Source organism: Schistocerca serialis, chromosome 1 (genome assembly GCF_023864345.2).
Source record: "Schistocerca serialis cubense isolate TAMUIC-IGC-003099 chromosome 1, iqSchSeri2.2, whole genome shotgun sequence".
In the NCBI taxonomy this organism is placed as follows: Eukaryota; Metazoa; Arthropoda; class Insecta; order Orthoptera; family Acrididae; genus Schistocerca; species Schistocerca serialis.
Window position 1 is genome coordinate 708,000,542 of NC_064638.1, and position 12,304 is coordinate 708,012,845.

The window sequence follows — 12,304 nt, forward strand, 5'->3', positions numbered from 1 at the left end:
TTAAAGTTAAGTATCAAACTAATTACATCCGCTTTCTGAATTCTAATTCCGTGTCATGTTCCAGACCTCACGTCAGTATAGTCCTTCCCTCCTCACGCCAGCCTGCGTGAGCTAAAAAGCGTGCATTACGGCCTCCTCTAGTAACATGGTATTGGCCCTTCTGCCAACACAACAAAAAACACACACACACACGGGAACAGGGAGGGGAAGGTGGGTGTGGGACAATGACTAAAGAAGATTGAGGCCAGGAGGGTTACGGGAACATAGTATTTACTACAGGAAGAGTTCCCACCAGTGTGATTCAGCAAAGCTGGGTACAGGCTGTGAAGCAGTCATTAAAATGAAGAACATTGTGTTCTGTGCAGCATGCTCAGAAACTTGGTGGTCCATCTGTTTCTTGGCCACAGTTTGTCAGTGGCCATTCGTAGGGATGGACAGCTTGTTTGTTTTCATGCCCACGTAGAACACAGCACAGTGGCTGCAGCTTAGCCTGTAGATCACATGACTGTTTACACAGGTAGCCCTGCCTCAGATGATGCTTGTGCCCACCTCGAGTAGGTGGTGGTGGAAGTATGTACAAGCCAGGTCTTGCATCTATGTCTGTTACAGGGATATGAGCACTGAGGAGGCGGTTGGGAGCAGGGGTTGTGTAGGTATGCACGAGAATATTGTGCTGTCTGGATCCTTCCAACTAACATCATGTTTTCTGAATTGCACAGTTAGAAACTCTCCCTTCATTATATCATACGTTCCTCTAAGCGTCCTGGTTTCACTCTTCGTTAATCATTGTCCTACACCCAACCGTCCCCTTCCCTGTTCCCTCTACAGCTCTACACAGCCCTCTATGCACCAATGCACCACAATCTTTTGACTTTTCTCTTCCCGCTGCCCCCCCTCCCCTGCCCTCTGTCTAACCTGCCGACTGCATTTACCTACCTAGCTGCCCTACACTCTCTTCACATCATCCCTGTATGCTCCCACAAGCAGCACTTTATATAGAGTCCTTCACCTCTATCCTGCTTGCCATCTCTCCCCTCCCTGCCCCAGCCTCGTCCTCCCCCCATCAATCAGATTGCTGCTTTCATCATGCGCTGCTGTTCGCAGCCAGAGAGTGCGGTGGTGTGTATGAGTTGTTTGTTTTTCCCTCTTTCCTGATGAAGCAACTGTTGGTTGCGAAAGCTTGAATTTTGTGTTCCTTTCGTCTTTCCCTCTCCTTCCCTCTTTCCTGATGAGGCAACAGTTTGTTGCGAAAGCTTGAATTTTGTGTGTATGTTTGTGTTTGTTTGTGTGTCTGTCGACCTGCCAGCACTTTCATTTGGTAAGTCACATCATCTTTGTTTTTAAATATATTTTTCCCATGTGGAATGTTTCCCTATATATATATATATATATATATATATATATATATATATATATATATATATAAAAAATAGAGGGAAACATTCCATGTAGGAAAAATATATCTAAAAACAAAGATGATGTGACTTACGAAATGAAAGTGCTGGCAGGTCGACAGACACACAAACATACACACAAAATTCAAGCTTTCGCAACAAACTGTTGCCTCATCAGGAAAGAGGGAAGGAGAGGGAAAGACGAAAGGATGGGGGTTTTAAGGGAGAGGGTAAGGAGTCATTCCAATCCCGGGAGCGGAAAGACTTACCTTAGGGGGAAAAAAGGACGGGTATACACTCACTCACACACACACACACACACACACACACACACACACACACATATATACAGACACAAGCAGACATATTTAAAGTCTTGTGTCTGTATATGTCTGTGTGTGTGTGTGCGTGTGTGTGTGTGTGTGTGTGTGTGCGCGTGTGTGCGCGAGTGTATACCCGTCCTTTTTTCCCCATAAGGTAAGTCTTTTCGCTCCCGGGATTGGAATGACTCCTTACCCTCTCCCTTAAAACCCACATCCTTTCGTCTTTCCCTCTCCTTCCCTCTTTCCTGATGAGGCAACAGTTTGTTGCGAAAGCTTGAATTTTGTGTGTATGTTTGTGTTTGTTTGTGTGTCTGTCGACCTGCCAGCACTTTCATTTGGTAAGTCACATCATCTTTGTTTTTAGATATATTTTTCCTACATGGAATGTTTCCCTATATATATATATATATATATATATATATATATATAAGTGAAAGCGTTGGTATGTTGATAGAGACAGCAAAAAACACACACACAAATTTCAAGCTTTCGCAACCCAAGGTTGCTTCATCAGGAAAGAGGGAAGGAGAGGGAAAGACGAAAGGATGTGGGATTAAGGGAGAGGGTAAGGAGTCATTCCAATCCCGGGAGCGGAAAGACTTACCTTAGGGGGAAAAAAGGACAGGTATACACTCGCGCGCACGCACACGCACACGCACATGCACACGCACACACACACACACACACACGCACACGCACATCCAACCGCACATATAGAGACACAGGCAGACACATGTAAATGCAAAGAGGTTGGGCAGAAATGTCAGTCAAGGCGGAAGTACACAGGCAAAGATGTTGTTAAATGACAGGTGAGGTACGAGCGGCGGCAACTTGAAATTAGCGGAGATTGAGGCCTGGTGGATAACGGGAAGAGAGGATATATTGAAGAGCAAGTTCCCATCTCCGGAGTTCTGATAGGTTGGTGTCAGTGGGAAGTATCCAGATAACCCGGACAGTGTAACACTGTGCCAAGATGTGCTGGCCGTGCACCAAGGCATGTTTAGCCACAGGGTGATCCTCATTACCAACAAACACTGTCTGCCTGTGTCCGTTCATGCGAATGGACAGTTTGTTGCTGGTCATTCCCACATAGAAGGCTTCACAGTGTAGGCATGTCAGTTGGTAAATCATGTGGGTACTTTCACACGTGGCTCTGCCTTTGATCGTGTACACCTTCCGGGTTACAGGACTGGAGTAGGTGGTGGTGGGAGGGTGCATGGGACAGGTTTTACACCGGGGGTGGTTACAAGGGTAGGAGCCAGAGGGTAGGGAAGATGGTTTGGGGATTTCATAGGGATGAACCAAGAGGTTATGAAGGTTAGGTGGACGATGGAAAGACCTCTTGGTGGAGTTGGGAGGATTTCATGAAGGATGGATCTCATTTCAGGGCAGGACTTCAGGAAGTCGTATCCCTGCTGGAGAGTCACGATCAGAGTCTGATCCAGTCCTGGAAAGTATCCTGTCACAAGTGGGGCCCTTTTGGGGTTCTTCTGTGGGAGGTTCTGTGTGTGTGTGTGTGTGTGTGTGTGTGTGTGTGTGTGTGTGTGTCTGTCTGTCTGTCTGTTTGTTTTGTCTAATTCCAACAAAGGCATTTTTAGTCAGAAGCTTACTTGTTTGTCTTTTGGTTGTACCTATCTGTGACTAAACATCTCTGCTATATGGTGAGTAGCATCTATCCTTTTCATAATATTGTCATTATTCCATCCTGGATTTTTCATGGTTTAACATTAACTTTTCTTGCTTACTCATTGATCAATACTTTTTCTTAAATTACTCCTGGATATCATCCCATGACTTAAATTCTTCAGGATGGGTTGTTCCCCATTCTGCAGCATCAGGTCTAAATGATGCAGTGCTAAATCTATTTTCTTTCAGTCCTACCATTTCTTTGGAAGAGATTAAGAGAATACCCTTAAAATATGTTGGGTGTACATCACCATCTGATTGAAATTTTGGAAACTGTTTGGGTCAACTCATTTCACTTCCTATTTGCAATTCTGTTACTTTATTAAATAATCCAGTCTTGGATACAATTGTCTTATTCCTAAGTTACTGCTTGATATTCTGTAATTCTTGCCATGATTTTCAAATTCTTTATGATGCTCAGCAGTATCTTCCACAGAATTAGTGCTAGCACTAGTGGTGTACTTTTTCTTGTACCTTTTGTTCTTTTAACACTTGTAGATGCATCTCCAAATTAGTCAAAGTTTTTGGATTGTTAGCTGTTTTATATCCAATTATAATTTGCTATCTTGCTGTGTGTATCTGAAATTTGATTATTAGTAGTTTTGAAATTATTAATTTGTGGTTTCACTAGTTTTTTCAGCTTATCATTTACACCTTTAAATTGTTCCTCAACTTCTTTCCAAATCAAATCACATGCGGTTTTCTTCTTCTTCTTCTTCTTCTTCTTCTTCTTCTTCTTCTTTTTTTCCCTCCTTATGTAGAGTGACTAAGATTTCTTTTATTTTAGAAATTTTATCCACTTTAGTAGTTGTATTATCTAACTGTTACAACTTATCTCATCATGTTTTCAGTGTAGTCATATCTTCTCTTTGAGCTTTACCGTCTTTTGATGTTTCATCTAATTTATTCATTTTCATAGCTACATTATCTAACTGTTTCAACTTTCCTAATAATTCCATTAGTGTGCAGCGATGTCTCAATGAGACACTGTAGCTGTTACGTAGTCAGATAACCGAACGCTATCTTGCAAAGTGAAGCTGCTCTCAAGTCGTGGAGGGTGACTGCCACCTATGTCATCAGAAGTCGCGGCTTCATTCACAGTCTGAGAAACAGGATGGAGAAATCTTCAATTTCATGTTGGCAGTTATTTCTACATGTAAATGTTTGTCTATTATTGACCTGGTTGCTATGGTCAACTACTCCTTTTTATTTCTTCTCTTGTGACAAATCACACTTATTTGGTTTTTGCCAAATCAAACATTACTTCTTTTTAAATATTGGAAGTAATTTGGTCAACACTAAAGCATGTGCTGGTCTGTATATTCTTCACCATTTACTTTGGTTGTTCTGGGCAACATCCTGTTTTCTTTGTTACTTTTTGAAAATTTTTCATAAAAGTCTTTTCTTTTCACATCTTTTATCCATGTCCTGACATGTGGTGCCAAAGTGAAGTGGTACAGTTCACTCGGGTTTATGTTTGCCTTACTGAAGGTACCTGCTTCATGAAGAGATCTCTCACACTGATGCTGTTCATAATACATTTACCTTGAATACCTTCTTACGGTCACCTTTTCACCAATTCTTAATGTAGTAGTCCTGCTATGCAGTGCACTAATTATACTGTGGGACTTCATTTCCAACTGCATTGGGTCAAAGGCTGTAAAAGAGAGCTCATATTCTCTAGCAACTAGCTACAAAATCACTTAATCCCTTTTTAAGGAACTCTTCTATGTTTAATGTTTCTCATAAACTGTAATAACATTGAGTGAACAGATCTCTTATTTACAGTATGCTCATAGTCAGTCTAGACAGCGTCAAATGACAGGTAGGTAGTAAGTTAAGAGATTACTTAGTATAGCTTCATATGTTCTGGGGCTGGACCATTGCCATCCAGCCACTTCTTCTCTGGAATCCACAGCATCCCTAAAGCGTGACTGCAAAGTGTAAACAGTCTCCCCATTGCAAATAAAGTCACTTGCTTGCCATCGCATATTGTGGATGCACTTTGCTCACATTTTGCCCTTCATATCTGCACATGAATTCAAAAATGTATGGACAGTGGGTCATTCTTCCCATGCAACTAATTAAAGTCATGTTTCTCCGCGAACATCTTCCATTGGTGTAGCAGAAAGAAGTGAAGCCTGTTGCTATATTAAATTATAACATATCTCATTATAGGTTGTATCATACAAAGAGGATGAAAGTAGGAAGATTGGGAAAGAAGGGTGGCTGATGACAGGAAGAGAGAGGTAGCAAGCACACAGGTTAGGGATGTTGCACTTGTAAGTTCACTCTGCCACAAGCTTCGGGAGTTGCTTGTGACCCACAGTTATATGGAGGAGTTAGTTAGGAAAGGGAGGCAAAACAGAAGAAGAGGGAAACTGCTAAAAGGGGAAGGCAAGTGTAGTATCGGTGAATTACATAACATGGGGACAGTGCTGAGATGGGTGTGGACAAGGACTATAAGGGGTCAAGGCCAGGAAGATTGCAGGATTGAAGTATGTGTTAGCTACATAGTTCATAGATGCTGTTATTAAGGAAGAGGAACCAGGTGGCATAAGTTTTGAAGCAGCCATAGAAGCTCAGCAGTGTGATCCTCCAGTAGCAGGTCAGCTCTGTTCTTGGTCAATGTTTTGCGGTAGCCATTCATTCTGACAGACAGCTGGTTAATGGACATACTCACATATTAGCTCTGTGAAAGTGACAACAGAGCTGCTATAAGCCTATGATGGGGCTAGAATAGGATGTGATCCTGTGTGTGTGCGGCGAGGGCGGATGTACATGGAGCAGGCCTTCAGCAGGGACATGTTTAAGTTCTTCCAGGACAGAGTGTTACTGGGTGATGATGGGTTGCTCCTTTGTAACTGGTTCATGGAGTTGTCTGAAGATTAGAGCACTCTGTGAAAATGGTATAATTTAGGGCGAAGTTTGGTATGTAATTCCTGTCTGTGAAGGTGCTAGAAAGACTTTCAGCATAGTATTCCTGGGATTGCACAGCACTGTTTCCTCAGAAAAATTGATCTGCGACCACGAGACTTGATGGTGGGGTTAGTCCATTTCTCTGTACTCACTTTTCAAAATGACGTTTTTCCCAGCATTGGATGACTCGACAGAGACCTGGGATGTAGAAGTCAGTGGTTTTGGCTGTTTAGGAAATATTCTACCTCAAAAATCAGCTCATTATCACCCCCACTGCCTACCGCCCATGGAAACAGGGAGAAGGTACTAGGTTCTGTGTCCGGATAATGTGGGGAGAGGTGGACCAGACTCAAAATTTGATAGAGGCAGTGTGTGAGACTGTGGCCAGTGCAGAATGCAAAGTGTTGTCAAGGGGCAAAAACATCCCCTTAGATAGCCTCCCACAACACTTTTTCATGACAGTCTCTGGTAATGATCTCAAAATATTTCAGTATTTGGCTCCTTGTGGCAGTTTGTCCTTTAAGAGAATAATTTTTTGATATCATAAATTGGCAGCCGAAAAAAAAAAAAGAAAAAATCCCAATGATGATTGGGTCTTCACCCTTTTCTGTAATGGTGAATGCGTTTTCCACCATTGCTTTGTTCCTTTGTCTGGAAGTCATATATCCAGTCCTCAGAGGTAATTAGGAAACTAAATAAGTCATTTGGATTGGCCCAGCACAGTTGTAACATTTCTGCTGCTGTCGTGGTTCAGCAGGGTTTTGAATGGGTGTGGCTAGCCATGGAACCCAATGGGGGTTACATTTTTATTGCTCAGTTTTCAGTGTCATAGTTTAGTGAACCATGAGGGCAGTTTTTAATGGTGAAATGTGAACTTTACAGCATTTTAAGTAATTCTGTCTGTGGAGCAGAGTTTGTCCCCTCTCCCTCCCCACAGGAATGGATGACAATTCATAAAGGTGCTAATGCCTGTGCTGTTGAGAGCCCCACATACACCACCATCACCACCACCACCACAATCATCCCAATGGACCACCAATGGATGTCATGCAAGACATTGATACCTGATTGTCGACTGATTTTCGCTTTTTCCTCTATCATCTTGATTGTCATATTTTTAATACGAGAGCCTCCACTTCTTTTCTGATTCCCGGTTCTTCACAGTAGCCGGTCTGTCACTTTATTCTTCCTCAAATGTATTTGACCACACTGGAAGCATCTGAACCACCTAACCACTATGCCATGTGATGGTGCATTGTTGCTGCACACTTCCACCTACTTACTCCACTTTGTTGCAGTGATGTTCCCCTTTAAATGCAGAAAACAAATTACTGTATGATACTGCACTGTAGCAATGAGCTATGCCATTTTATTTTAGCTCCTCTAGCAGTGTGGTGTAGTGACGTGACATGAGGATGTTACCAAACTACCGACATTTGCCTCCTAACGACACAAAAAATTGTTTACATAACTTTATCTTTTCAAGGTATCAATTAAAACTTTATGACTTAACCGTTGTATTGATATTTGTATTAATCGGGTACAACAAGTAGCTCGAAGTGACAATTTGTACCCCCCCCCCCCCCCCCTTCCACAGATTTTTCAGTCTGCATTTTAACATGGCCTTCACCTCAACGATGTGAGCAGTTACCAGCAAAAACACATGGTTCAGATTCCATGTTAAACTTAGGTCCCCTCTCCCCGGTTGGATAAGTGGGGTAGGTTAGGGACACGAAAGTTGCCAACGTGGGTGTCCAAGACTTGCAACAAGCCATTGAGTTATTATTATTAAAATTATTATTATCATCATCATCTGTATACATATTTAAGCTTGTATGGAACCCTCTGAGTGAGAGTCCCACTCACACTTTTTTTAAAGTCTCATGAATTCATAAAGTTTGAATTTATTAACATATTTGTGATAATTACCTGCATGTGTGACATATTACAGAGCAGATGTACAGTTATGGGATTATTTATTTGTTGATGCTCTTGGTTTATGTTATTGGATGTTTGTCATTAGTTAGGTGTCATGGCTTTGTAGTACCACAAGCCCAGACGACTAAAAAAACTGCTTTTGAGTAACAGTTTGATACAATTAAACAAATTGTCAGCATGTTGACACTTAATTGTGTGTAAAGGTGATATGTTACTGAAACATTAATGTTTTTTAAATCAGAGTCCATACCAAGTTTCATAGTGTCATATTTCTAGACTAAATAATATGCCTTACCCTTGATTGGGTAAGTATATTCCTACACATGTGGAAACACACACATACAGTTTGCTGTAATTACGCTATCTCGCAATAGTAAATATTCAGTAACATTTGTTTTTTATGAGCTATTTTTAGTCTTCAGATTATTTTCACAAATTGTATATAATATGTATCATTTGTTTCAGACCAGATCAGCATTGAAGAGTTGGATATCATCTACAAAATACCTCATTGTGTGCCAATATCTGCTCATCATAGGTGGAACTTTGATGATCTGCTTGAGAAAATGTGGGAATACTTGAAGTTAGTGCGAATGTAAGTAACACCTTGGGTTCCTTAGGATATTGCATATACAGGGTGTTTATAAGTAACCTTTAATTGTGAAAAGGATCAATAACCCTCAGAAACGTCTGATACAGCACTGATTGCAATACATTTTCAAGTTATATTCCCACCTAACACTGTCAGTTCCCAACATTCTGGCTAGGTGGCATGCACGAATGAGTTCTTTTGACAGTCATCATGGAATCGTATTATGGTGCAGAGTGCACACTGTTTTGTTTATGGTTTCATGATCCTAATCCACTGCAATTGAGCAAGTGTTACATTCATAGTCCAGATAAATCAATGAGACACGGCAGCTTAGAATTGAATACGCCTGATATTACGGTGTGGAAGGTATTACAGAAAAGCCTGTTACTCAACCGCTACAAATTGGAACTGTTTCAGGCTTTAAGAAGAAAGTAATGAAGAAAACAAGCCGAATTTTGTGTAGAAATGTTGTAGAAAATTCAGACTGAAAATGATTTTCTTAATAAAATTGTGTTCAGTGATGAAGCCACCTTCCATACCTGCAGTAAAGTGAATCAGCATAATGTCTTGATGTAGGTTGAGCAGAAACTACATCACATAATCAAACATTTAAGGGACTCACCTAATATAAATGAATTTTGTGCTGTAAGCAATAACAAAATTTATGGACCTTTATATTTGCCAAGTCAACTGTAGCTGTCCTGCCATACCTGCACATGCTATTTAATGCCTCTGTTACAACAGGATATGGGCACAGAATTTATTTCCCAGCAAAATCGCATTCCACCACTTCATCACCCTCAAGCTGTTACGTATCTCTGTAGGAATATGCTGACTTGGATTGGATATAGTCGAACAATATCCTGGACACCATGATCACTTGATTTAACCACAGTGGACTTCAGTGTTGGACAGTGTGTTTGTTCCTCCGCTTCCAGGAAATGCCGACGAGCTGCGAGAACAGCTAACACTGGCAGTTGCCACCATACATCAAGACTTGCTTCATAATATGTGGCAGGAAACTTATTACAGATGGGACATTTGCCATGTTATAAAAGGTAGTCACGTTGAACATATGTAAATAAAAATTGAAGATATACTGCAGTTAGTGCTATATCAAACAATTCCGTGAGTTATTTATCTTGTGCTCAATGAAAGGTTACTTTTGTATAACTAGTTTATAAACACTTTGTATATGATATTCTATTAAAAAGAAACCAAAAGTTTGTACCTGGTTACCAACACAAAATAAAATTTGGGTAAAACAGGTGTAAGTGTAAAAATGAACAATTAAGGATAAGAAAGAGCACTTCAATTGTTCTTAGGTGGACTCTTGCCATTTAATTTTAAAAAATATATCCTAAAATCAAACAAACATTATGATAGTCTGTAGCTGAATGATGGGTGGTGGAATCACATGCTTAAAGATACAAAAGTAACATAACTTCTCAAGCTTTTGCAAGGTGTAGAACTTTGCTTCCGCCGTTGGCTGATAGGTGGCGACAACGGTAAGTAGCTGTCGAAAGAAACAGATCGCAGACATCAGGCAGTTAGCTTGGACCTCGGTCAACATAACCTCATTCAAACATTAGTCGATTTGTGTCTGCATCATAAAGTTGTTCTTGATTGAAAAAAAAAAAAGAGGTCAGTTTAGGAGCCTAATTCTCGTCATTTGCGGGAGGTGTTACTGTTTTGTTTCAATATGAAGAAAACAGCAGCTGAGTCTCATTGAATGCTCTCAAATATGTATGGTAAGGATGCTATTAGTGAAAGAATGTGTCGTGAGTGGTTTCAATGCTTCAAGATTGGTGATTTAACGTTGTAGACCGGCATAATGGTGGAAGAGAGAATGTTTTCGAAGATGAAGATTGAACGGCGTTTGTGTGTTCATGAACAGTTGCTTCAGAGACAAAAATGGAATGGATTTCTGCATCTCATTGTGACCGGGGACAAAAAACGGGTTCATTACAATAACCCTAAATGCAAAAAATCATGGGGATATCTCGGCTATGGTTCCTTGTCGATGGCCGAACCAAATATTCACAGCTCAAAGATCATGCTCTGCATATGGTGGGACCAGCACGGCATCATGTACTATGAGGTGTTAAAACCAAGTGAAACAATCACAGGTGGTCATTATCAAACGCAATTAATGCGTTTGAGCAGACCATTAAAAGACAAACGGCCGCAATACAGCAAGAGGCATGATAAAGTGATTTTGCAGCGTGACAACGCTCTACACCCCATTGCAAAAGAGGTCAAAACGTTAAAATGGGAAGTCCTACCCCACGCGCCATATTCTCCAGACATTGCTCCCTCTGATTATCACCTGTTCAGATCAATGGTACATGACCTGGCTGACCAACACTTCCAATCTCATGAAGAAGTCACAAATTGGATCGGTTCGTGGATCGCTTCAAAAGATGAACAATTTTTTCAACACGGTATTCGTACCTGCCTGAAAGATAGGAGAAAGTAGTGGCCAGCTATGGAAAATACTTTGAATGATACATGTGTAACCAATTTATTTCATTAAAGCCTCAAATGTTGGGGAGAAAACGGCAGAAGCAAAGTTGTACACCTTGTATTCTCTTTATATTAGCACAATATTTGCTCTAAAACTAGAAAAAGAGCTAAGCTGAAGCAATTGTCAGATCTGTAGAGGGTGCGCATACTTCATCTGTAGGTGAGTGGATAAAGGTTCTTCATTTTTATTTGTTATGTATCATAATCAAATTCTTTTGTGCTCGGTGTGGTCCAGTTCTACCAAAACGTAGTATTTGTAAGGTGTAGACTGAAGTGTTCTGTGCCTTACTATGTGGAGAGTGGGAGTTGTTGAGATAACTATATGGTTCTGTGCTTCATATGACTAGCAGTCCCCCACTTTTCTCTAGTGCCAACTTCTTCATTTTATAGTAGCACTTATACCCAGTGTCCTCAGTTATTTGTTGGATGTATTCCAGTCTCAGTCTCTCCTTGCAGTCTTTTCCTCTGCAATTCCCTCTTGTACCATGGAAGTTGTTTCTTGATGTTGTAACACATCCTAACATCCTGTCCCTTCTTCTTGTCAGTGTTCTCTGTGTATTACTCTCTTTGCTGATTCTGTGGAGAACCCCTTCATTCCTTATCTTATCAGTCCACCTAATATTCAGTATACTTCTCACACTTATCTGCACTTGCCATCTTTGGCATTGGGTGGATGATAATTTTCCAAAAGTGGATGGTACATCTCTAGTCTCATAGATTTTCAGAAATTCTGAAGAAATGTTACCTATGCCTTCCACCTTGCTTGACTGCAAGTCTTCTAAAGCTCTGTTAAACTCTCATTAATATTGAATCAACTATGTCATCAGTATTGACACCCTGAGTCTTCTACTGTAATGTCATCAGTCGGCTCCTCCCCTGCATTTAATGGTGGAATTCCTCTTGTGCTCTTTAATGTTGACTCCTTT

The 12,304-nt window shown here is 40.8% G+C and overlaps 1 protein-coding gene across 1 annotated transcript in view; it reads left to right on the forward strand.

The window, feature by feature from the left end:
- The window catches only part of LOC126480981 (GTP-binding protein 128up), a 50,798-nt gene that overhangs the window by 23,960 nt on the left and 14,534 nt on the right, over nucleotides 1-12,304 (forward strand). The window contains exon 6 of the mRNA XM_050104421.1: nucleotides 8,726-8,855. Coding sequence (XP_049960378.1) covers nucleotides 8,726-8,855 — 130 coding nt within the window. The remainder of the gene's footprint in view (nucleotides 1-8,725; nucleotides 8,856-12,304) is intronic.